Source organism: Dermacentor andersoni, chromosome 7 (genome assembly GCF_023375885.2).
Source record: "Dermacentor andersoni chromosome 7, qqDerAnde1_hic_scaffold, whole genome shotgun sequence".
Lineage (NCBI taxonomy): Eukaryota > Metazoa > Arthropoda > Arachnida > Ixodida > Ixodidae > Dermacentor > Dermacentor andersoni.
The window spans coordinates 8,639,837-8,667,662 of record NC_092820.1 but is presented as its reverse complement, the minus strand read 5'-3'; the positions used below and the strand labels follow the sequence as shown (position 1 = coordinate 8,667,662).

At 45.4% G+C, this 27,826-nt stretch overlaps 1 protein-coding gene across 1 annotated transcript in view; it reads left to right on the top strand.

The window, feature by feature from the left end:
- The window catches only part of Atg14 (autophagy related protein 14), a 166,105-nt gene that overhangs the window by 128,199 nt on the left and 10,080 nt on the right, over positions 1–27,826 (top strand). Inside the window, exon 10 of the mRNA XM_050182404.3 lies at positions 15,916–16,060. Within this exon, the coding sequence (XP_050038361.1) occupies positions 15,916–16,060 (145 nt within the window). The remainder of the gene's footprint in view (positions 1–15,915; positions 16,061–27,826) is intronic.

The following is a 27,826-nucleotide window of genomic DNA, read 5'->3' as shown; positions in this document are numbered from 1 at the left end:
AAGTGCTATCATTATGCTAGTAAATACGGTACTAATGCACATACCGTATTTTATTATGTCATCACTTTTTAATGGAACCTTTGTGATATTTAACCCAAATCATTAGTCATTGTCATTCTTTTAATACTCGTATATTTAACACAATTTACAGCGAATTGTTTTAAGGCCCCTATACAGCCATGGTACATCTGCCATTTGCAACTCGCTGTCCACTCCATTCATAATTTTAGAAACCATTACAAGTCATGGCGCTCTTTGGCCATACCTGGCCCTTGTGCCAATAAAAACCACATATTAATTAATTAATACTACACTGACCTGTACAGTACCCAGAGCAGCCACGCAACTTTCATTGGAAGCTGTGATGAACAGGATACAGAGGCCCTTTCTATGAATAGCAATGAAGTTAGAATGGCCTTGCAAGACACGACCCGAGGAAATGTGGCAGAAGATGGAATACCCGTCAATTTAATCAATGATGAAGAAGATATTATGGTTGAAAAGCTTGCAGCCCTTTTATAAGCGATACCTCACGACTTCATGTATACCACACACAGAGCTGAACATTATTCTGATCCATAAGCAGGGAAACTTTAAAGAGTTGAAAAATTATAGGCCTGTTAGCTTGCTTTCAGTATTGTGTAAAATATTCACCAAGCTAATTTACAAGAGAATCAGGGCGACACTTGGCTTAATTAACCAGGTGAACATGCAGGTTTCAGGCAGGTATACTCTACGATGGATCGCATCCACGTCATTAATAAGGTAATTGAGAAATCTGCAGAGTACAATGAGCCTCTCTATAATGCTTTCATAGATCATGAAAATTCATTTGATTCAGTGGCGATACCAGCAATCATGGAGGCATTCCATAATCATGGCGTACAGGATGCATACGTGAATATCTTGGGAAATATCTACAAAGATTCCACAGCTACCTTAATTCTACACAAGAAAAGTAGGAAGATTCCTGTAAAGAAAGGGGTCAGGCAAAGAGACACAATCTCTCCAATGCCATTCACTGCATGCTGAGAAAAAGTATTAAAGCTATTAAACTGGGAAGGCTTAGGAGTGAGGATCAACGGCGAGTATCTCGGCAACCTTCAGTTTGCAGATGACATTGTCCTGTTCAGGAACACTGGGGAACAAATCATTGAGGACCTTTACAAAAAGAGTGTAACAGTAGGGTTGAAGATTAATGTGCAGTAGGCAAAGATAATGATCAATAGCTTGGCAAGGGAACAAGAGTTCAAGATCGCCAGTCAGCCTCTAGAGTCTGTGAAGGAGTATGTTTATCTAGGTCAGTAGTTACTCATGAGGGACCCTGACCATGAGGAGAATAAAAATGGGTTGAAGTGCATACAGCAGGCACTACCAAAAGTGTAGGGTTGGGCTTGTTGGTGAAACATGCTTTAAAGTTTGAATAACAGCGCAAGGACAGCAGAAGGGACAGAAAAGAGAACAGAGTGCTAACTTCCAACAGTTTATTTTCTTTCCAGAAAGCATAGCAAATTCTATATCCGCACACCAGCACACCAACCATGCACAGAATGCCATGACAAAGCCATACAAAATTCAACGTGGCATCGATAGCTCGAGGTAGCTGACCTCCTTGTTAGTTAGTGTAACAGAGGGTGTGTTGACGCACCCATCCTTTAAACGTAGAATTTTTCCCACTTCGATTATTTCACGTGTGACAAGATCACTGTGTTTTTCAAGGATACTACATTTTTTGTATCTCGGCTTACATCCACACATGCAGGAGTGGGCAGAAAGCCAACCCTGTTTAGCCTGGTCAACATTGTATTTATGCTCTTTCAGTCTTTCGTTAACACATCGACCCATCTGTCCGATGTAATAGTTACCACAGGACAGGGGGACCCAATACACCACGTTGCTTGTGCAATCTATGAATTTATTCTTGTGTGGTAAGGCACCCTTGTTTGGGCCTAGATGCTATGATGATCATTTTGCAAATGTTGCCTAATTTTTCAGGGGCAGAGAAGACAACCTTGATGTTAACACGCTGAGCGACCTTTTTCAGATTGTGCACTATGCTATGCATGTATGGAATTGCTGAAATTTTCGGTCTATCTCGAGTTGCTCCGTCTGTCGCTCTTTTCTTACAAGAAAACCCTAAGTTATTTAAAAGTGGACAATTCGTTTCTTGTAAAAGAACATTGGTGCAGTCCAACAATTTATCAGCTCACGATGCAATGAAAACCTGTTTGCCTTTTCAGTTGACGTTAAGAGCCTTTATTATTTTATACCACGTGTTTCCCTACTTCACTGCATAGATGAATGCATTGATGAACTTAGCCCTTCAAAGTTCCAGACTCAGTCTGGTATCAGTGTCAGTGGTTCTGTAGAATTACTTCTTTTATCAACAGTCGATGTACATACATTGGGATGGTAAACCTCACCTCCAAAAAGAAGGCATTTGCATCGGATCATGCATCGCTGCCATATTAAGTGATTTGTTTTTAGCAAAACTGGACAGACCTGTGTCGGATGCTTTCATCAACACTAGCACCTTAGCTGCTTTTAGATATGTGCATTAATTTTTAGTTTTTGTTGACAGTGACGCCAGTTTGTACAAATCTGATGCTTTTTTAGTTCTGGACACAGTGCATAAATGTTTTAAACCACTTGAACTAAACCATGAATTTTCTGAGAATGGTGTAATAAGGTCCCTAAACGTTAACCCATTTTTGCATGAATACCGTTCTTGTGGATGTACTACCCAGTGGCAACAAGCCACTTCTTTCATTCAACTCTGCGCACTCCAAACTTGTAAAACGTGGCATTGTTAGCTCATGTTTCAAAAATTCCTTTGGAAACTCCTGCCAAGGTAAAATGATCAACAGCTTTTGTGAGCAGTCTGAACAGTTAACTTCGACAGGCTACCCATCTCTTGTACAAGTCTGTGTTGCTGAAGGCCTGCTGCGCAGCTATTTATTAGTGGTGAATGAAAATCGAGATGGAGGAACTCGGGATAAACAAAAAATTGCGGTAATCCCATACATGCATAGAATAGCCCACAATCTGAAAAAGGTCACTCAGCGTGTTAACATTAAAGTTGTCTTCTCTGCCCCTGAAAAATTAGGCAACCTTTGCAAAAGGATCATCCCAGCATCTAGACGCAAATCAGGATGCCTTATCACTCACAAGAATAAATTCATAGATTGCACAAACAACGTGGTGTATTGGATCCCCCTGTCCTGTGGTAAATATTACATCAAGCAGACAGGCCAATGCGTTCATGAAAGACTGAAAGAGCACGAGTACAGTGTTGACTGCGCTAAGCAGGGTTGGCTTTCTGCCCACTGCTGCATGTGTGGATGTAAGCCAAGATAAAAAAAATGTAGTATCATTGCAAAACACAGTGATTATGTCACACGTGAAATAATCGAAGCAGGGAAAATTCTACGTTTAAAGGATGCGTGCCTCGGCCTCTGTCGTACTAACTGACAAGGAGGTCAGATACCTCAGGCTATCAATGCCATGTTGAATTTTGCATGACTTTGTCGCGGTGTTCTGGGGATATGGTTGGTGCGCTAGTGTGTGGCTATATAACTTGCTATGCTTTCTGAAAAGAAAATAAATGGTTGGAAATTAGTGCTCTGTTCTCTCTTCTGTTCTCTCTTCTGTCCCCTCTGCTGTCCTTGCGTTTTTATTCAAACTTTAAAAAGTCCCTCACCAGGCCCCATAGGAAATTTTAGTTATATGCTAGAAGTTGTTAAGTGTGCTCTAGGGAGCGTTTTGCCGAAAAGGTTTTTCAAATCGGCTCATTAATAGCCGGGATAGAAATATTTCAGTGCCATGAACCCATTATTATTTTTTTTTTAATGCGAGGGTAAATGCCTCAGGGCATACAGGGGTATGGGATGGGGGTGAATAAGGATGATTAAATGAATGAAAAAAGATTTGCTGACCTATTGAAGTCCAAGAGGGATTCAGCAGGCAAGCTCCACTGCATAGCTAGACTCTCTCTCCACTCGCCCCATCTAGCCTCCGCAAGCGAAATTCCTTCCCTGCGCTCCCCATGCCGGACCTCGAGGATTGTGTGAAACATCACGGGCCCCGCCTTAATTTTATTTTTCTCCTTGTTTTTTCTTTTTTTTTCGGCGCTGCACGCGAGCTGTTATCGTTTCGTGCAGCGCACGATTTTGCATGCTGTGCACAAGGACACATGACTAGCGGTATAATGAAGTTATTTCTTTGCACCAGTCTGGGATTAAACAAGACCTATCCAACTACAGACCGATTTCCTTAGCCTCTAGTTGCAGTAACCTTTTAGAACATGTCCTCTACAAACATATTATAGAGTTTCTTGAGGCCAACAATATTTTAACAGTCTTCCAGCATGTATTTCGCAGTGGCCTCAGCACAATTACGCAAACATCTGAATTTGCTCGTGACATTTGCCACGTACTTGACCTAGGCCTTCAAATTGATGCTATATTCATAGACGTTTCTAATGCCTTTGATACAGTTGTACATTCCAAGCTTCTGCATAAACTACATAGTATTTTAAATAATCTTAGCCTAGTTACCTGGATCTCTAGTTATCTCTCAGATAGGTCACTGTACGTATTGTTACGAAGAGTTGGGAAGAAATGGTTTTATTTACAGGCGAGGGATGATGATCGTAGCGTGATAGTAGCGCAGTTTGGCCTCTCAAACTCCTCGTTCTCTTCGTCTTCTCTTCTTTTCTCTTGCCCGTGCCTTTCGTATCTGTTACGTTTCCCCGCAAGCAGACGAAGCCCGTGGGGCGAGTCAGGATGCACAAGCAGGGTAGAAAGGCTTCAGGCGAGCAATATGAGTCAGCTGAGTTCTGCTTGATCGCCGACCATTGCACAGTAAGCGAGCTATGATGTAAGTGAGTTCGCTCAGGCGGTCCACAACTACAAGTGGGCCTGAACATTGTGACAAGAACTTTTGGCACAATCCACGCTTGCATTGCGATGTCCAAAAAGAACCAAGTCACCTTTTTCCAACGATACTTGTACGTGACGGTCGTCGTATCGCTCTTTCGAACGACTTTGCGAGGCCAGAGTACGAAGACGAGCTATTCGACGGGCTTCTTCGGCGAGACACAAAATCTTCGATACAGAATCGTTACTGTGCAGTACGAAGGGTAAGAACATGTCCAGAGGGCTTCGCGGTAACCTTGCATACAGGAGATGAAATGGGCTATAGTTCGTGGTTTCGTGTTTCGCCGTGTTGTATGCGTAAGTGATGAACGTAAGCACGTCATCCCAGTTCTTATGATTGGAGGAGACGTACATGGCAAGCATGTCGGTCAGCGTTCTGTTCGTCCTTTCAACGAGGCCATTGGTCTGTTGATGATACGGCGTGGAATGACGGAACTGTGAAGTGCACAAACGAAGTAACTCTTCAATGGCATCAGCCGTGAACTGGCAGCCACGGTCGCTGATGATGACACGTGGTGGGCCATGATGAAGGACCACGGAACGCAACAGGAAGACCGCCACGCAAGCGGCAGTGGAAGACGGTATGGCTGCAGTTTTTGCATACCGTGTAAGATGGTCTACGCAGACAATTATCCAATGGTTCTTGTTGTTAGATAGCGGGAATGGACCCAAAAGGTCAATTCCTACTTGCTCGAACGGTGTGCTGGGCGGTGGCAATGGCCGAAGGGGACCCGGGGCTGCGGTGGTCGGTCGCTTGTGACGTTGGCACGTTTCACAGCTAGCGACATAGCGCTTGGTTGTTTCGTACATCTTGGGCCAGTAAAAGCGCTCCTGCGTGCGGTGTAGCGTTCGTACGAAGCCGAAATGGGTGGATGTCACATCGTCATGCATGGCGCGTAGAGCGTCGGAGCGAAGGCTCTCGGGGAGAACAAGCAGAAAACGCGCTCCATGCCCGGAATAATTAGTTTTGTAGAGTAATTTATCACGGACAGTAAAGCGACCACTGCCTTGAGAAGTATGGGCGGCGACAAAAAGGGGATCGAGGGTAACATCACTCCATTGTTCTTGCTGAAAGTCTGCCGCGTCAGGGAACGTAGAAGTAACAGCAGCGAGACAGTCGTCAAAATTCTCAGCATCGCAGTCAGTAGCCTCAAGAGGAATCTGAGAGAGGCAGTCTGCATCAGCGTGACGATGGCCACTCTTGTACGACACCACAAAGTCGTATTCCTGGAGGCGCAGCGCCCTACGTGCAAGGCAACCAGAGGGATCATGCAAACCGACCAGCCAGCATAAAGAATGATGGTCGGTAATAATCTTGAATGGTCTACTGTAAAGGTAACACCGAAACTTTTGTATGGCGACAACGGCTTCCAGGCATTCCTGTTCCGTAACCATATAATTGCGTTCAGATTTGCTCAGGCAACGGCTAGCATATGCGACAACATGTTCTGCGCCACTGTGACGTTGTACAAGCACCGCTCCTATCCCGATTCCACTCGCATCAGTGTGAACTTCAGTCGGGCAAGATGGATCGAAGTGACGCAAGAGGGGTGCTGACGTTAGTATAAACTACAGTTGAGAGAATGATGCGTCACACTCTGGTGTCCAATGGAAGGATGCATTTTGTCGCAAAATACTTGTCAATGGGTAAACGATGTCGGCAAACCTGGGAACCAAATGACGAAAATACGAACATAAGCCAATGAATGAGTGAAGTTCTCGTGCTGACTGCGGTAGTATGAAGGAGCTCACCGCTTCAATCTTACGAGGATCGGGTCTGACGCCATCCTTGTCGACTAAGTGTCCCAGGACCAGTGTTTGACGTTCGCCAAAGCGGCATTTTTTTTAGTTTAGAACCAGTCAAGCTTTCTCGATGCAGTCGAGAACAAGGCTGAGGCATTCATTATGTTCTTCAAATGTGCGGCCAAAGATTACAACATCATTGAGGTAACACATTCATATCTCCCACTTTAGACCACGTAGTACTGCGTCCATGAATCTTTCAAAGGTGGCAGTAGCATTGCAAAGGCCAAAAGGCATAACATTAAATTCGAATAGGCCATCTGGAGTCGCGAAAGCGGTCTTTTCCTTGTCGGCAGGGTCCATAGGTATTTGCCAATAACCCGATCGCAAATCAAGTGCTGAGACGTAAGAAGCAGCGTGTAAGCAATCAATGACGTCATCGATTCGCGGTAGTGGATATACATCCTTCTTCGTCACTGCGTTTAGATGTCTGTAGTCCACGCAGAATCTGCAGGAGCCATCTTTTTTTCGCTCCAGGATTACTGGGGCTGCCCATGGACTAGAAGACTCTTGAACGACACCTTTGTTCATCATCTCCTTGACTTGCTCTGCAATAACTTTGTGCTCGGACAATGAAACTCGGTAGGGCTTGCGGTGGATGGGGTGTGCTGAGCCGGTATCTATTCTGTGACGAGCGCGGGACGACGGTAAATGAAAGGGTGCATCTCCATGCGTGAAGTCGAATGCAGCCTCATGCTTGGCAAGGACATGTACCAGTGCTTGCCGTTCCGACGTACCGAGAGCCTTGCTGATCATGCCAAGCATTAGCTCTTCAAAATGGCCATTATCGCAACAAGAGCAAGCTGTAGAGACGTCCGTAGTTAGGGCCGCCATTGAGTTACATGCGGTTTCATCGAAGAGAGTGATTTTCATACCGCGAGGAAGGACAACCGGCGTGGCGGAACAGTTCAGCGCCCACAATGTGGCGACTCCTTTCGTCATGCACACGACAGAGCAGGGCACAAGTATATTTTTTTAGCACAGTTTATGCGGAGAGGCCTAACTACAAGGTCAGCACAATCAGCATCAACAGCAGTTGCAGAAACACGAACGGACGTCAAGCACCACGATGGTGCGATCACTTCATCAAGAACACTGAGTGTGTCTGTGTCCTTGTCTTCGCCACGTGAGCTTTGTTCGGAATCTGCTGATATAATTAACTTGTTCAATGATATTTCGCCACATACACAGTCCACAGAAGTGCCGCACTGTTCAAGAAAATCAATACCAAGAATAACATCGTGCAAACAACGAGCAAGAACAAGGAATTCCGACACAAAAACTTTCCCAGCCAAAAAAACACTCGCAGCACAAACACCAAGGGGATGAAGCCACTCGCCGCCCAATCCACGAAAGGCAATACCGTCATTCCAAGAAAACATAACTTTGTGGCCTAGACGGTTTTTGAAAGCGAGGCTCATCACAGACACAGTCGCCCCAGTATCAACTAACGCCATGGTCGGTATTCCGTCAATCGAGACATTCACTTTGTTTTTGAGCATCACAACAGGCAGAGGCATTTCTGGCAAAGACCGTCCGGCGACCTCACCTCCATTGGCCACGGATGCTAGTTTCCCAGCGGCGGTGACGAAGAATGGTGCCGAGGGGACGGAGAGTGACGGGGACGGTTATTTGGTGGCGTCAAACTCCGTTTAGAAGTTGGTGAATCGCTGCGTCTGGTCTCGTGTGAGAAGTGGTCCATTGGAAGGGAATCGGTCGTCCGCAAGTCATATGAAGTACGGGTTCTGGGTGGCGAGAATATCAGTGGTGGCTTTCGTGATTGACGGCCTTGGCGACAATACCGAGCTATATGTCCTGTGAAACTGCAGTTGTAGCACGCGGGAGGGTTGCGGTTCACAGCATCTTCCTCGAAACGGATGCTAGGCTGCTGCGGGCGGCGAGAAAGTTCGTTGTCTGGATAACGTGTCTCTGCGGCTCGCTGAAATCCGTTATATTGTTCATAAGTCACGTCTTGGTAGTAGGGTCGGTGCTCTTGTCATGGCCTGACAGAAGTCACAGGGCCTCGGGTGTAAAAACGCGGCTGCTCTCGTTGTGGCCGAGCGTCATAAGTAGCGCCTCTGTCGTAGAGACGTGGCTGCTGTCGGGGCGCGAGTTCATAATACTCGGTGCCCCTCGCCGCAGGATACGGGGAGAAGGATGCCACGTTTGGCCCGAAATCTGGGGGTAGGCGGAAGCTATGAGTGCCTGGGTGTGTCACTTGTGCGTGCAGGCTGAGCTCTTTCTGAACTATTTGTCGGATCGTTGATGCAAGATCGAGGGGCTGGTTGCTGTCCACGCTTGCAACTGTAGTCACATTGGCTAGCCTGCCAAACTTCGGTGTGATGCGCCTCGTTTTCAGCTGCTCGAAAGTACGACAGTGCCGAATGATGTCAGCGACGGAAGCCAGGTTGTCTTTTGCGATGAGGAAATTATAAACGATTTTGGCAATTCCTTTCAGGATGTGCCTGACTTTATCTTCCTCAGACATTCCAGAGTCCACCATCCTACACAGTTTTATTACCGCCTCAATGTAGGTCGTGCAGGTTTCGCCTGGCACTTGCGCACGTTGCAGTAACGTCTGTTCTGCTCTTTTCTTTTTCATCGTGGAGTCGCCGAATCGCTCTTTGATTTCGGAAACAAATCTTCCCCATGGTGTGAACGTTTCCTTGTGATTGTCGAACCACATCAATGCAGTATCCGTGAGAAAGAACACGATGTTCGAAAGCTGAGAAGTGCTGTTCCACTTGTTGGCGGCACTCAGCCGGTGATAATGGATGAGCCATTCCTCGACGTCTTCGTCCGATCTTCCGGCGAAGGGACGCGCATCTCTCAGCTGTAGAACGGAAGTTGTCAGCGCAGCTGTTGGAATGGGTGGTTGTTCGTCTGCGTCGCGAGACATATTCAACTCCAGTAGATTCAGTGGCAGTCCAGCAATGCGACGGCTCCGTCGAAGAACTTCTGGTTCAGTCTCCGTCTTCGGGTGTCGATTACCCCGCACCTTCCACCACAACTGTTACGAAGAGTTGCGAAGAAATGGTTTTATTTACAGGCGAGGGATGATGATCGTAGCATGATAGTAGCGCAGCTCGGCCTCAAACTCCTCGTTCTCTTCGTCTTCTCTTCTTTTCTCTTGCCTGTGCCTTTCGTATCTGTTACAGTATGTTTCGATTCTGCAAGATCACCTACTGTGGCCGTTACCTCTGTTGTTCTCCAGGGTTCTGTTTTAGGCCCGCTTCTCTTCCACCTGTATTTAATAAATTACCTACCTAGAAATATGCTACCAACAAAAATCCGTCTTTATGCCAATGACTGCATTATGTATCACACAATTACCTGTCATGAAGATCGCGCCATTCTGAGTAGAGCATTTTCCAACTTTTGTACTTGTTGTAACGAGTGGCAAATGAACATAAACTTTTGTAAAACTGTCTCTATGTCCTTCTCGACACGTACTAAACAACTGTGTCTTCCTTATTGTTTCAATGGTATTCCTCTAGAAAATGTTTCTGAATATAAGTATCTTGGCATTTTGTTCACACACGATTTATCCTGGTCCATACATATTGAAGCAACCTGTTCTAAAGCTCTAGGATGGCTAGGCTACCTAAAGTGTTGTCTGAGCTCAGGCCCCAAAGAAACAAAATTGCCCACTTATAAAACCCTAGTGCAGCCCACCTTGGATTACAGGTGCGCCATTTGGAATCCATACCTGAAATCCGACATAAAAAAAACTCGAATCTGTCAAAAAAGAAGAAAGTTATTCGATTTATGTACCGGCGTTACGACAAGGACTTCTCCCCCTTTTCTAACTTTCCCTGCTTGAACCTCTCTTCGCTATAGAGCGGCGTAATGTAGGAAGTCCTAAACTGTTTCACACCACTGTTAACTCTGAACATTGCTCATCATTGGAATACATTAACTCTGCTAAAATTTCTAACACATGGAATTTTCTCCCACTAAATATAACACCCCTATATGCCCGCACTGAGAAATTCAAATATAGTTTTTTTCCCCGATCCATTGCATTGTGGAACCAGCTTCCCCTTAACATATGACAACTGACACCTGATAATTTTGTTAAACTGGTTCATGCCCATGTAGGACCATGTATTATATGCCATGTTTATATGCATATATGTATGTATTGAGACCATTCTTTTTTTTCTTTTTCACATTTTGTTCACTAGTGCTTTGCTGTGTGCCTTGTACCTTTGACTTGTGTACCCGCTTTTGTTGTGTGTCTGGCACCCTAAATTTTGTACCCCACTCCTGTGATAACCCTCTTAGGTTTGCAGTATGCATAAATAAATAAATAAAAAATAAATAATTCAGTGCTACATGAATACTGAGGCAGAGCAAGTGGATCGCAGAGAATGATCACACACTGGAACATGGTAGAAAAGGGCAAAGTTTCGGTACCTGCGCTTGTGACTGCATGACTGTGGGAAGCGGAAGTACATCTCTCTTGCTTCGGCACCAAGTAAAACAGAAAACGCGTAGACATTCCATCAGATCAACAGATCAGATCAGCAACAGATCACACAGATAACAGATGATGTCTTTAATAATTCTCGAAGTCGCATGTCACCACGAGCGACGTCACACTGCGAACACCAGTACGTAGGCGCAGGTACACGAGTACATCACTGTCCGGATGGGAGCGCGGTTGCCGCAATGGAAAGGGAAAACGGCATTCGGATTGAAATTTTAGACCTTTCTGCAGCGCGTAGCTATGTAATTCTTTGCAAACACGATCGTTAGCATGCATTGTATGCTCTGTGCTTGCCAGCTCAAAATGGCCAGACTTGGTGTGGGGCCCTTTATAATCATCATCATCAGCCTCTCCCATACTTCTCCAACTACCCCGCTCATGTACTAATAGTGGCCATGTTTTCCCTGCAAACTTCTTAATCTCATCTGCCCACGTAACTTTCTGCCGCCCCCTGCTACGCTTCCCTTTCCTTGGAATCCAGTCCGTAACCCTTAATGACCATCAGTTATCTTCCCTCCTCATTACATGTCCGGCCCATGCCCATTTCTTTTTCTTGATTTCAACTAAGATGTCATTAACTCGCATTGGTTCCCTCACCCAATCTGCTCTTTTCTTATCCCTTAACGTTACACCCATCATTCTTCTTTCCATAGCTCCTTGCGTCATCCTCAATTTATGTAGAGCCTTTTTCGTAAGCCTCCAGGTTTCTGCCCCATACGTGAGTACTGGTAAAACACAGCTGTTATACACTTTTCTCTTGAGGGATAATGGCAACCTGCTGTTCATGATCTGAGTATGCCTGCCAAGCGCACCCCAGCCCATTCTTATTCTTCTGATTATTTCCGTCTCATGATCCGGATCTGCGGTCACTACGTGTCCTAAGTAGATGTATTCCCATACCACTTCTAGTGCCTCGTTACCTATAAGGTAGCGAGGCACTAAGGCATTACCAAATTCTGACTGGGAGCTTGCCACTGTCGGAAAGAAAAGTGTACAATTATTGCATTCTAGCAATGCTAACATATGGGGCAGAAACTTAGAGGTTAAGAAACAAGCTTGAGAACAAGTTAAGGACCGAGCAAACAGTAGTGGAATGAAAAATGTTAGGCATAACATTAAGAGACAGGAAGGGAGACAGGTGTGGATTAGAGGACAAATGGGAATGGCCAATATTCTAGTTGGCATTAATAAAAAAAAAAAATTTGAGCTGGGTAGGCCATGTAATGCGTAGAGTAGATAACCGGTAAACCATTAGAGTTACTCACTGCATGCCAAGGGAAGAGTAGCACTGTTGAGGATGGGAAAAAATTAGATGGGGTGATGAAATTAGGAAATTAGCAGGTGCAAGTTGGAATCGGCTACCACAAGACACAGATAATTAGAGATCGCTGGGAGAGGCGTTTGTCCTGCAGTAGCCAAAAAACGAAGAAGCTGATGATGATGTAGATAGCTACAAAATTGTGATCACAATTTTATTTTTACAGCAAAACAGGTACGCAATGTGAATAAGAAATTAATTTATTCACAAAATGCCACTGGCCACTCGGTCTCAGTAGTGTGTGCCATCGTCAGCCCACGGCGCATCTTTAGTACCATCCAGGTACAGTTTTCTCAAATGTTTAGATGCCTATTTTCTTAAAACTGTGTTTTCTAATACTTACCTTGCTTCAGTTTTCGAAATGCGCGATGATCATTCTTTATAACTTTAAGCTCATCCTCTTGTTTTCTCCAGTTGCAAATATACAGGGTTGTCATTGGAATGCTGTACAGCAGCACAGTTAGCAGCACAGTTGCCATGCTCTACGACCTTCAGTTTGAAACCTGCCGTGTAACTGGCATAATGACCCGCGACGGGCAGCAGATGCTCAGCATCCTAGAAATAAAGACAAAATCATGGCACAGCACCCGATCAACTGTGGCGAAAGGACGGAACAGCTGGCCAAGTGCATTGCCTAACCTCAGTCACTGCTATACTGGCATGGTACTATATGTGAAAACGTTTGTGATGATCGAGCAGGGTGCATCAAGAAAGTCATGCAGTTGACAAGTTGTGCTCGCAGGGCCAAGCATCACCGGCATTTGTGTCGCTGGTGGTTTGCTCACCGACAGTTGCCTCAAAAGGTGCTTGCTGCATGACGCTGTGATCTTACAATTTTGCTGGTGTCTGGTGGTGGTGTCATGTTTGCAAATGGCTGGTGTCGATGACACCAGCCATTTGCAAACATGCAGAATGCAGGCCTGGAGGCCGGGTGCGAATCTTTTTACCTAAGATTAAAAAAAAGTATATTCTTTTGGTGAAAAGTGGGTGGGTGGGTTCATTACACGAATAAATACAGTACAGTTGAAACCCGCAATAACAAAATCGTCAGAAAAAGCGAAAAATTTCGCTTTTGTGGGAATTTCATTAGCTCGAGAATTAGGCAGGAAAGAGAGGGAAGGGAATTGCCGTGCAAAAAAAATTGATTGCTAAAAGTCAGTCAGCTTACTTTGCCGAGCCTTGCCTTGCAGCAATTTTACTGCTCTCGATTCGCATTGGAAAACTGGTCCATTGCCACGTCATCATCGTGCTATCTGAAAAACGAACAAATTACGTCGAAGGCATTCAACACATCTCTCAGGTTCACCGTCTTCTCATGATTAGGTATCTGGTGGTCGTCGGCGTCATCAGCACCTTCGCAAATGCTACTTACGATGACCTCATCGGTCATCTCTTCATGCGTGACAACACCTTCATCCGCATGAACGAACTCATCGATGCTGAGGCCATTCAGAACACCGTCTGTCATGGCAGAAAGTTCATCGCATGCGTGGGCCAGCGATGGCGGCACTGCGCCGTCAGCACTGTCATCGAGTGCTCTTTCAGGCAAATCTTTTTGCAATGCGCCTGGATCAGTGCATGATGCTTGCCGAGTGGCAATGAAGCCGGCATGTTTAAAACAATTAGCTATCACGGCTGGCGACGTCGCAACCCATGCGGAAGCCACCATCTCAAGCGCCATGAGCATGTCCACTAAGGTGGGATGCTTCAACTGGAGGTTCAGCAGCAGACGCTGAATCAGCCTCTCCCTGTAGGCACACTTGATGCTACGAATGATGCCTTGATCGAGCGGCTGCAGCACAGAAGTGCAGTTTGGTGGAAAAAAAACCAAGCGCACGTTTCCAAGCTCTATGTTGTCAACATGATGGGCACTGCAATTGTCAAAAAAAAAGGCAGACCGACCTGCCTGCCTTCTGCATGTCCGTATCGAAGGCCTCGAGCCAGCTGCCAAATATGGCCCAGGTCATCCGTGCCTTCAGGTTCATGGTGTATTGTATGGGCAGCCGACGATTTCCCTTGAAGCAGCGGGGCTTCTTGCTTCTGCCGATTACAAGCAGTGGCCGTTTATCTGTGCCGTCCATGTTAGTGCACAACAAAATTGTTACACGCCGCTTGCTGTGTTTCCCCCCGCAGCATTTCTGGCCTTTTATGTCCAGGGTCTTCGATGGCAGCATCTCGTAGAATAAGGCCGTCTCATCTGCGTTATAATGTCCGAGGGCTTGTACTGGTCCAATACTTCTTTGTTGGTTGGCAGCCACGACGACGTTGTCATAGGGCTGACGGCTGCTGCCTTCCCGGGAATGACTTTGGCCACTATGTCGCGGCGGGCTTTGAAACGGCTCAACCAGCCAGGGCTAGCCTTAAAATCAGCGTGTCCGAGAATGCACGCGAAGTCCAGCGCCTTTTGCTGAAGCACTCTGCCAGACAACGGCACTTTGTTGGCATGCTGTTCACAAAACCACGCGAATACCGCCTTGTCTACGCCTGGAAATGCTGCAGTGCTCACCGTTTTGTTCTTCGCACTCACATGATTTCTGAGTGCGCCGAGAATGGAGGCCTTGTTTTTCAGAATCGTAGATATCGAACTGCACGCAATTCCAAATTCGTCAGCGATATCCATTTTCTTCCTGCCCTTTTTAGCTTGGACAATAATTCCAGCCTTGTCATGCAGTGTCATAAATTTCCACTTTTTGGCTGGAAGCGGCATCTTAGCAGGCTGGCAAAGCAAATGGTCCAGTTGGCACACAGACACACAGTTGAGCACACGACCATGTGCGGCGGTAACACAAAGCCCACTGAGAAAGCGTCATCGCTGTCGCCTGTCGTGAGGTGTTGCAAGGCTGTTTTTTTACTGTAAACAAGAATGGCGGTGGCCACGAAAGTGTGCTGTGGCAGTAGTTCATGCAATTTAAGAGCACAACGAATGCATTTGGGCAGTTTCTGGACACAATTAGTGTTACATGAGTAGATTATTTGCGGACTGTCATTTCAGAAAATTTTCTTAATGAGGGATTGCTGTAGAAAAAAGTTTCGTTGTCGCGAGATAGGAAATGCATTGACTCCTATGGGTGTTCGCCGGGGATCCGAAAATATTTCGTTGCGGCGAGAATTTCGCTGTTTCTGGATTTCGTTGCCGCGGGTTTCGACTGTATTTCGTGATTACAAAATGAGCCGAGAGGACAAAAAAGGACAAGCAAAAAAATAAAAAGATAAGGATGCAATACACTTCTACATTAACCATGAAAAAAAAAAAAAAAAGACGTGCATTAAACAGCTCTTTGCTGCTGTCGTGCACTCACAGGTGTTGACAGTATGGTTCTGACATTCATGCGAGACACCCTGTGCACGTTTCTGTCTGCTTGCAGGCTGGGCCCATTTGAGATGAGTAGTGATTTGTGGGCATCGCTCGAGGAGAGTCTGGGGCCTGAGTTACAACCAAGTGACCCCGACAGTGATGACAATGACGACTGGGAAGATGTCACAGAAGACTCGCCCAAGGCCGACATTCAGGTCAGTTCTGTCACTGTGACCTAAGCTGTCAGGTGGCTGACAGTTTCGTAGGTAGCACTATTAGCACTGTACCCGCCATGGTTGCTTAGTGGCTATGGTGCTGGGCTGCTAAGCATGAGGTAGCGGGATCGAATCCTAGCCATGGCAGCAGCATTTCAATGGAGGCGAAATGCGAACACACCTGTGGATGCAGATTTAGGTGCACGTTAAAGAACCCCAGGTGGTCCAAATTTCCGGAGTCTGCCACTACGGTGTGCCTCATAATCAGATCGTGGTTTTGGCACGTAAAATCCCATAACTTTATTAGCACTGTGATGATGCTGGGACTTCATGCATCAGATAAGACAGCATTGTATGCCACTACAGTTGACAGTGTGTTAGTTAAAATGGACACTAATAATCCTTTCAAAATGTTCATCACATTCGAAAACTTATTTTATCCAAATTTGTGGCTGCACCATTTTGTGAAATGGCTAGACTTCATTAATATTGCCATATAGTGTTTGATAATGGAAATCTCGAGGAAATCGCAGAAGCAATTGAATGATTGAGAGTGAAAAAAGACTACATTGACAGGTAATGATACAAACTAGCTATGCGGCATCTTGATGTCCGCCATTTTACAGATGCTTGCTGCCAACAAATGCAGCCTCTCCACAAAGCAGCAGTTTGCTTGCTGGTAAGAGAACAGTTTCAAGTGCATTTTATGCTGCAGTAGCGGCTATTGTATGGCCCAAGTCCCAAGCCAGCTTCACTTCACTTCACTTTATTACCTTAAAGACCCCGGTTAGGGGGTATTGCATAAGGGGTGGGTGTTGTAGCTTCGACAGGGCGGCCGGACGAAAGGTTTACGGCATGAGGCCTAAACGGCCTGGGCGCGCAGCGCCGCAAGAAAGAGCCGGACTGCTTCAGTCGGGGACCAGACAAAGAATGAATGTTTATTTCTGCGGAGGCAACTTACAGGAGGCAACTTACAGCGTGTGGCGCTGAGTGGCGCCCTGGCGTAAAGACCCAAAACCGAAACCAGAAGTTAACACAGGATACCACATCACCTCTCCCTTGAAAGGAAAAATGCTCTACTCGCTCTCCTCGCAGCAAAAGTAAGTCACGAGTCAAAGAACACATGTTAGCACTGTAACACGCATGATTAGTGATGACATCTTTACACAATAGAAAATGATATCTTTGGCTTCCCCATTTAAGAAAAACGCACAACATGAAAACTGAATATGAACTATTGCACTCCAGTTCTGCAGAGTTTCAGTACCTGTCTTGGGAGGACGATGAGATGCAGCCTTGCACACACAGATAACACATAAAAAATTCACAAAGTAGAAAAGTAGACAGTAACAAACATCTGTGTGCCAGATGTTTGTTAGATGTTTGTTTGTCCCCAGACAGCACTGATGGGGACAGCACCCATCAGTGCTGTCCCGGGACATCACTGATGGGTGGCTCATTCGCCCTGAGCCTGACTCGAGACAGTCTCTGTGGCTGTCGTGGATTGGGCATTGTGCGTAAAAGCACTTTACACTCCATAGTCCCCCCCATAAAAATGCTAACGACTTTTAAGGTTAAAATCTTTTTCGTATGAAAGACAAATTAGTATGGCGGTCAGCACCGTAGTAATGATGTGTGTACTGCACGATTACGCTACAAGAAACGTAATCTATCCCCTATACCAGTAGTAACTGGAAGAAAAAGTGGGAGACAATCATCAAGGGAAGGGTAGTCACTGGAGCGACTCTATTCAGTGAATTTTCCAAGAAAATCCTGTAGTGCAGGGCATTTCACAAGTTTGGATGAATTCCATCATTTGCGATTTTCAAACGTGAAAGTATTGCGACCTACCCTACGGTAAATCTTAAATGGACCCGAGTATTTAGGATCAGACTTTCTCGAGTTACGTACTCGGACAAAATTTCCTGGACAAAATTGAGGGCATTTTGATGCACGACGACGGTTCACGTACGTCTTAACACTTTTGGCGTAAGAGCCAGATTCGCATGCAATCACCTCCTTAATAGTCTGGAAGCTATACTCGGTATCCTGATCTCAGACAAACGGGTGTCCTTGCTTTAGCAGTTTCCTAAGCGGCTCTACCAATTCATCATACTGCGGGATCAGTTTAGCGTAGTATCGCGTGACACCGAGATATGAATGCAGCAACTTCTTGTCAGTTGGCTGCGGTGCCTCAACAACTGACTGAACTTTGTTTTCCAGCGGCGAAATACCGTTTGCAGTGCAGACTTGCTCACGGAGAACCCGAGGTTGAGGACGCAGTTTCGCCGAGACTGGTTGCATTGAAGCTCGAAGATTAACGTTGTGGATGAAGTCCTTTGCAAGTCCCGATTGTCCTGAGTACGGCTGGATGAACTCCGAGGGAGCGTTATGCGGAAGAGACGGAAACTGAGTGCTTGGGTCAGCTGGAACTCCTGACACTTGTTGGCATGTAGCGAAAACAAGCTGCGTACGAGCAGGGGACTGTCGATGCTTTCGGTTCCTCGAACGGCAAACTGAAGCGAAATGTCCTACTTTTCCGCATGCACGGCAGGAAACGTGCTTGGCTGGACAGCCTGGATCAGATGTGATGTGGTGAGGTGAACCACATTGGTAGCAATGGGGTGCGAATTCTCGACTGGCTTCGCAGAGTTTGGGCCGGACGTCATGTTGGCCGGCCGCTCGAGGATGCGACTGCCCGCCACGCCATTGATCGCCATCTTGAAGGCGCCGGTTCGAGGGACAAGGGAGGCGGGGACCGCCATCTTGCGCGCCCGGGCGAGGAAGGAGATGGCTGGCGACGCCATCTTGGCGTTGCGTCGAGACGCGCTCAATAGACGAGCTGCTGAAGACTTGAAGTTCCTTGTCAACTTGCTCCACGCTTCGTCCGATTTCTTCGGCTTTCTTGAGCGTGAGGTATGATCCTTCGTATAGTAGCCGTTCTCGTACTCTTTTCGATGCAACGCCTTGGAGGATTTGGTCGCGAAGAGACTCGTCGTGCCAAGCGCCGAACGCACAAGCAGGCACTAGCCTTTGTAGCGCGGTGACAAAGTCCTGGAACGTTTCCCCAGGTAGTTGCTTCCTGTCCCGAAAGATAATGCGGTGCACCAGGGGATTGGTGCATTCTTCGTAGTGCTGGTCGAAGCTGCGGAGAACGTCTTCGAACATAGTAGCTGTCTGGTCCGTTTGCGACGTGAGGTCGTGGTAGGGACGCTGCCCCTCAAAGCCTAAATTACTCAGTAAAATGGCTTTCTTCCTCTCGTCTTGTAATGCTTCGCATCCGGTCGCCTGAAGAAACGTGCAAAAAGAATGTTTCCATGTGAGCCACAGTACCGAAGAAGTACCGGGTAATGTAAGGAAAGGCGGCATGGGTGGTGCGAACACCATGCTGGGCACGGAGAACAAAGGCGGGGCAGTTGCGGTGGACGATGTCGAAGTGGACGTAGCGTCTTGCATGCCGGAAGCAGGGGAGCAGCAGAAGTAGAAAGGCAAGGGGACGTAAAAAGTAAAGTGAGCGGTTTAGCTCGTCACCAGTTGGTTGTAGTTTCGATGGGGTGGCCGGACGAAAGGTTTACGGCATGAGGCCTAAACGGCCGGGGCGCGCAGCGCCGCAAGAAAGAGCCGGACTGCTTCAGTCGGGGACCAGACAAAGAATGAATGTTTATTTCTGCGGAGGCAACTTACAGCGTTTGGCGCTGAGTGGCGCCCTGACGTAAAGACCCAAAACCGAAACCAGAAGTTAACACAGGATACCACAGTGGGTTTACAAATAAAGGTTACAGAGAGTGATCTTCAGGACAAAGAAATGTAGTCAAGTTGTCCGCAATAGTTGATGAACACGTGATGGCTACACTGTCACGGGAAAGGCCATTCCAGTCCACTGCTGTGCGAAGAAAAAATGAGGCCGCAAGAGTAGTGGTGCGAGCATGTGCGCGTGTGATTGAGTAAGGATGGAACGTACAGGAAGATATGCGCGTCGGTGGGGTGATATACGGTGCTTGATTGAGGAAACTGTGAAATAATTTGTGAAACAAACAAAGACTGGCGATGTGGTGATGCACAGAGAGATTAGCAAGGTGAGTTTTACGTTTTAGGGATGATATGTTTATGTCGTATGAATATGAAGAATGGATGAACCTAGTGGCACGATTTTGTACAGATTCTAGTTCGTTTCTTAAGTATACCTGGTGCGGACTCCAGATTGGCGCTGCATATTCTAGTTTCGATCTAATGAGGGATTTGTACGCGAGAAGTTTTATGTCTGATGGTGCGTGATGCAAATGATGCTTTAAAAAACTGAGGGATCTGTTCGCAGATGATATGATATTGCTGATGCGTGCGTTCCATGAAAGGTCAGAGGATAAGGTGACGCCTAGATAGTTGTATGATTGAACTTGTTCGACAGTGGAGTGAGAGATTAGGTATGAGAACGATAAGGGATTAAGCTTATGATGAAAGGAAATGAGCTTGCATTTAGTGGCATTAAGCTTCATTAACCAAAGATCACACCACTGTCGCACAAGGTTAAGGTCATGTTGGAGTGCAGTTTGATCTGAAATCTTTGTAATTGTGCGATAGATGACACAGTCGTCGGCAAATACATGGATATGGGAGGATACATGTACAGGCAGGTCGTTAGTAAGTTGTGTGTTGCCACTTGCTGCAATGCAAACATTGCCTACGTCTTGTTCTCAATGCAAAATAATGGTAGATATATTATGGTAACAGCAGCCGACACACCGCTACCTCAAATGGTAGTTGCGACAATTACCAAACCAAACCACTTAATTATCAAAGCATATAAGCTTTGAAATCCAGGCAAAATGCTATCATAGACAACTTGAGGGGACCTAGGGACCATACAGAAAGCAGTAATAGTGATACATTCAGTGAATATATGTAATTAAAATGCCTTAATTTACGCCAGTAATCTTAAAATGATGCTAACATTACATAAAACTAAATAAAGAAACAATATACAGTTGCCGACCGTTTATTCGCACCTCATGGGGACTGCGGAAATGTCCGAATAAACAAGTGTCCGAAAAAGCAGATTAAGAAAAAAAAAAAAGGAAATCCTTTATTTCCATGCACTTATTTGGGCTCAGAGTAGGCTTGAAGAAATCGTGAATGCGCCGTTGCACGCTGTTCCGTTTACGCACAATCAAATAAACCTGAATCTTGGAGCACAGGCACTGCTTGTACACGTTCCGCATGCGACGGCAGCGTAGCACATGGTGCGTCATCTTCCAACTCAGAGTCATTGTCCGGCGGTGCGGCAGAAACCTGACGAATGATCTCGCCGTCGTCGAGTTCAGCGCATGTCAGTACAGCAGTGTCAGCACCTGTGAAACTGTCAAATGAGACGGTATCCGGAATTGCAATGCAACAACTGCGCAGGTCTTGACAGAACATTTTCGGCGTCAGTAGGGAGCACATCGGAAGGCGACAAATCCTAGGCCTCCTGGCACCCGCTTGCCGATATTCCCCAGCGCAGTCTGCGCGGGCACTGTCGGCACCATTAGACATTAGACACTTGACACTATGTTTCTGTATGCCGCGTTGGATCACCGCAACCTCGACACAGCACATAAAGCAAACGCCATCACGCCGACACCTGTCGCACAAATGAAAAACGCCTACTCACAGCGTTGTGTACGAAGAAAGAAACAAATCAGCTGCTAGATTGTCTTGACATTAACTTAAAAGTAAGTCTTGTTGGGCAAGTTGGTCACAATTCATCTTGGGTACTAGGTGCAAACACACACAAGACACAAGGAAGGAGATGGGACAGAGCACCACTTACAACTGCTTTATTCGGAGGCACACCACACACTTATATACTTGTCTTAGACGCAAGGAACACAATCATATCAAGATTGATATAGAAGCAAACTGGTTAAATATTTCTTTTCAGCCATATATAAAGATATTGATGGATCGCTGACGCACATACTTCCTTTCTTTCCGATAAAAAAAGCTCCAATTAGTTCCTGAGCTTTGTTATCTTTACTCTTTGCTAGAATTCGCGCCCCTGCAAAACATGCCTCACAAAAGCGTGACGGGCAGGACTTAATGTGCTTGGGAATGTTTGGCCCTTCTTTATCTTGCTCTACATTTCTTTCATGTTCCCTAATTCGGTCATTAACGCAACACCCAGTCTGCCCTATCTCACATAGGGCAAACTGGGCACTGCCTAGTTTATTTTATTTTATTTATTTTTATTTAATATACATACTGCCATAGTAAAGCCTCGTTAAACCGTACCCGCTTAAACAGTAGTTTCGTTTTAAAAGTAGTAAAGTCAAATCCCCGACTCAGCGGCCATTGAACATAATGTGTCTTGTATCCGCATAAACCGTACCAGCTTATTGCGTACGCATCGGTTAAAACGTAGCGTTTCAACTTTTCGTCGCGCAAACATGGCCGTGTATCGTCTCCATCGGGCGGCCCGGCAGAACGACAAGCCGCCTCAGAGATCGGAACAATGGCCTCCAAGCGCCCTGTGCATTTGCGCGTGAAGCCACATCAACATCAGGATCATTTTGATGCCGTGCCAGAAAGCGTTATGGCATCGTGGAAGCGAGGACTCGCGTCATTCAGAAGCTCGGATAAAAAAGACGGCGAATGCTCAGCATAGAATAAAAATTAGACATCGTCCGTGCTATCGAATGTGACACGAAGAAGTTGGCACTGGCATGCGACAAGGATCTGCTGTTGACTACGGTGTATCGCATTTGGAATGCGAAGAAGTTGCTCGGCAGCGCATCTGCGATCACGAAGATATGTCAGCTACGAGGTTCGACTTTTTGCCATCGTTGCCTCTGTTGTTGCCGAAGTGTCGCCTAGCGACAGGGATAAGGACGACACGGAAAGCGACAGCACGGGCGATTCAGGCCCGACAGTGGCAGAAGCTACGCGTTACGTCAGCCTAATGAATGCAATCGTCGCAACGAGAACAGGGGCGCGATAACGTAACTCTATTCCAAACGAAAAGTATTCCATACTTCAGCACCCAGCAATGAAAATGCGCCCCCGGGACTTTTGCAGCACTACTGCGCGCGTGCACGGAGAATACGTAACGCCAACGAGGAATCTGCCATGCTAGTGTCTGCCGAGAAGAGGGGGCTGGCTGAAAAGCTGACACGCAGCTTCAGTAAGTTTAAGGCCGCTGTCGTCGTGCTAGGCCGCTGCGGCACCAAACGAAAATGACACTTTTGTTGCGCGAAGTGAATAAATACTGCATGTTTTTTCTTTCATCACACTCTCTCCGAGTTCCGTTTTCGACAGGTAAGTGGGCGATCTCATGCTATTTCGGTTAAACAGTACTACCGTTTAGTACGTAGTTTTTCCGAGCTCCGGCCAACTACGGTGTAACAAGGTGTCACTGTAGCCTTATATATAAGGTTGTAGCAGGGTTAGGACACAAATACAAGTGTGAAAGTGGTATCAGACATGGTTAACAGTTTCTGTTAATAGCAATTCCATATTGTGGACAAAGAATAAAGGGCAGCACAGACACTTTCCTGTAAGTAATGTCAATGTATGCAATTCGTATACACAAAGGTATTAATAGCACTATAAACATATTTAAAAGAAAGAAAACTTGCCACGAACTATTACTGACATGGAAAACACCGATACATACATTTAATTTTTCAAGCTAAGGCAGTTGAGAAATATAATTGGTTAGTCTTGAGAGAAACATATCAGTTGAACCACTACCAACGACGTGTTCAGGTAGTGCATTCCATTCTGTTATTGTCCGTGGGAAAAATGAGAACTTAAATGCATCACTGTGGAATCTATACTCTTTCAAGTGTCTACAATGTTGTGTTCTAGTGGGCCTGGTGTCTGAGAACGATAGGAGTCGTTGGCTATTTCCGTTTACTTCATCAATTAAGAGCTGGAATACGAACTTGAGACGTAGAAGCTTTGCACGTTTGTTTATTGCAAAAGACCTGCTCTCGCAAGGAGTTCAGACGGCGAATCACGGCGCCGATACTTGTACACAAATCTAATTGCTTTCCTTTTTACTGCTTCTAATTTATCTATACATCTTTTTGTGTGCGGAAACCAACCTATATAATACCATATTCAAGAATTGAGTGAACGAATGATGTATGTGCTAATAGTTTTGTGTTTGGCGAAGCAGTCCGAAGTGACTGTTTTAGCAAGCAAAGAGCGGAAAAGGCCTTACCTGAAATATATGACACTTGTTTATCCCATTTTAAGTCTGTGGAAATATTTACCCCGAGGTACTTGTAATGCTCAACGACTTTTAACAGTACTTGATCTATTACATAGGGGAACGTCAGAGGCTTCTATTTTTATTGATATTGTCATACAGACAGATTTATCTAGATTAGTATCCATCTCCCATGATCGGCACCAGTTCATAACGTGTCTAAGTGCATTATTCAGAATAACTTGGTCTGTAGTATTGTTGATTTCTTTATATATTATACAATAATCTGCAAACATGCAGACTGGCACATCCGAGTTCTCAGCTAATTCATTAATAAGAATGAGGAAAAGAATAGGAGCTAGTACTGTGCCTTGCGGCACTCTAGATAGGACAGGTGAGCGTTCGGATGAGTAGCCGTTGCATTGGTTATACTGGGTGCTGTCTGAAAGGTAATTTTTAATCCATTTTGTTACCTTGCAATTACCAAATAAGTTATCAAGTTTTCAGAATAACTTAGTGTGCGATACTCTGTCAAAGGCTTTTGATAGATCAAGAAAGACAACGTCAGTTTGTCCGTGGTTATTGATGGAGGTTGCGAGATCATGGATTGTTTCTATTCGTTCGTTGTCGTCGACCGGCCTTTTCTAAACCCATGTTGATTTTCACATAGAAGTTTGTTGTCGTTGACGAACTGCATAATGTGTTTAAGTATTATATGTTCAAATATTTTGCAAACAGTACAGGTTGAAGAAATCGGCCGGTAGTTAGAGGGATTTGTGACATCTCCAGCTTTATGGATCGGCATAATCTTGGCAGTTTTCCATTCACGCGGTAATTCACCAGTGTTCATTGATTTTTGATACATAAATGAGAGGTATTTGGCCATCCACTCGGCGTATCTTTTCAGGAAGGTATTTGGAATGTCATCAGGTCCACTGGATTTTTTCTCATCAATGTTAAGACGCAGTGAAAAGATCCCTGGTTCCATAATAATTATCTCGCCCATTGGTTTCCTTCTAGTCCCTTCATCGATTCCTATTGGTGGTAAAACGCCATTATCAGTGGTAAAAACAGAGTTGAAGTAGTCATTAAACATTTTCGCTTTCTTTAAAGCTTCAGTGTGTGGTAGGTGGTTTTCTTTATGAGTTTGGGAGTTCAAATATCGCCAGAATTTATGGGGAGCCGTTTTGATAAAGTTATTTAAAGTAACATTAAGGTATCTATCTTTAGCTGCTCTTATATTTGCTTTTAGAGAATGGGAGAGCTTGCGGATTAGTTCAGTTAAGTGAGATTCATCAGACTTATTTTTAGCTTTTCTTAGCCTTGTTATCCTACGTTTCATGTGTATTATGTCACGGGTTATCCACGGGTTCTTTTTATGCACTGTCTGTTTCCTCACGGGTACAAATGATGTAAAACAGTTTTGAACAATGTTCTTAAAAAATAGCTACAAGTCATCTGCTCGAACTGTATCGTTTTGGTAATCATTAAGAAAATACGAATAACAGCTTTCAAGAAAATCAATAGTGCTGACGTCATGAGCATTTGACCAGTCTAAAACATTCGTAAAAAGTTCATCCTTACGCTTTGGTGAGTGCAATAACGTAGAACATTTTGTTGCTTTATGCTCTAATACGCCGTCCAATACTTCCCAGGTATCTCTGAAAGGACATTGTCACTTAAAAATATCAAATCCAGAATACTGTAGCTTGTGGAAGTGATGCGAGTGGGTTGTTGAATCATCTGTCATAAAAGTTGAATGCTGTCTCGAGCAGTGTTTTTGCAGAGGCTACTTCTGTGTGCCGACTGCAATTCAAATTCCAGTCTATGTCAGGAAGATTGTAATCTCCAGTAAGAATTATTTGTTTTGCGTTCTTAAGATGAATTTGCATATATTCGGTCAAAGCTTGTAACCCATCTACTCCTGAGTTAGGTGCGCGATACAGTGTTCTAACAGTGGCAGATAAGGTCGCCTTGTTAACCTTACACCAAAGTGCTTCGACGCCGTTGATTTGTGGTAGGGACGTTACCTGAATGTCGCCCTTCACTAAAATTGCAACTCCGCCGCCACGTGTACTTCTGTCGCTGCGTAGCACTACATAGCCCAGTGGGAAGAATCGCTGTTTGATATAAGTGGGGAGAGCCATGTTTCGGTGATAGTGACGACATCAGGACTATGCTCAAAAAGGAATGCTTCCAGTTCGACCACCTTGTTTACGACACTTCTGGCATTGATATTAATGACAGTAAAGTTTTTATATGTCTGGTAGGGTGAGTGGTTATGTGCTTTGCTTAGTTCTTTGGGACTGCTACTCTGGTGTTCGTCTCCTCATCCCAAGTGAATAACTGATCCTTGATTTTAATTTTGTCAAAGTCGAGCGTAACCTTTTCTTGTCTATCTCTGTTTGTCTTGCTGCTAGCCCAGAGATTTTTTCTTATGTTCCATACTCTCATTGAAAAGTCTTCGCCGATAGATACCTTGGAACCTTTTAGTTTAGAACAATTTCTGAGTATTTTGGATTTGTCTCTGAAGTCAACAAGCTTGAATATTACTGGCCTTTGTTTCGTTTTTTTGCACCGAGGCGATGAATTCTTTCAAAGCCTGATATTGTCACCCCGAGGGTGTCTGAGAAGTTTGCCGGTAATTTCCATCTCGAGAATAGCCGTAGTCTCACTTTCGGTCTCGGTAATGCCAAATACTATTAAATTAGACCGCCTGCTTCTGTTCTCAAGTTCATAGATTTGTCTAGCCATGCGATTGACGCTGTGTTCCAGCAACGATACCTTTTCTTCAGCAGAAGTTATCCTATCTCCTAGAAGTGCAAGCTTGTCAAGCTTGGCATGTATAGCTGTTAAGGATTCATTGGTTCTCTTGTTTTCTTCTTTGATAGTATTTAGATCAGAGGCAGCATTTCGAATCTCTGCCAAAATCGCCTGCGTATCAGGTCCAGGGTGGCTCTCGATATCGCCATCCACTAACAATAGCAGTTTTAAAAATGCGACACGGCTAACTATAAAACACATTGGCCGAGGGCACGGCAGCACCAGAAGAAATGGGTCATTAGTGTGATAGCATTTTCCAAAATATTTTCTCACCTGAAGAAGAAAAACGAAGGGGTTTGAGGACCACATGTTCGTTGCGGTGCCGCCGTGCCCAATGCCGGAATCCTGTAAGCTGTTCTCTTTATAAGCGTCAGTCATTGATGAAGTCATGTAGCCTGGTATCACGGTATAACAGCTGTCCAGTTGATATGCCCGTGTGTCGGCAAACAGATCCGCCCAGGGAATGTCGCAGAATTCCGTGGCTGTACTTCCGTCGATGGTTTGTTCGGGAAGTTGCAAAACGTGCTGCTTGCTCTGGGTCGCCAGCAGGATTCCCGGTATTGTCTGAAGAAGAAAAACGAAGGGGTTTGAGGACCACATGTGCATTGCGGTGCTGCCGTGCCCAATGCCGGAATCCTGTAAGCTGTTCTCTTTATAAGCGTCAGTCGTTGATGACGCCATGTAGCCTGTTATCACGGTATAACAGCTGTCCAGTTGATATGCCCGTGTGTCGGCAAACAGATCCGCCCAGGGAA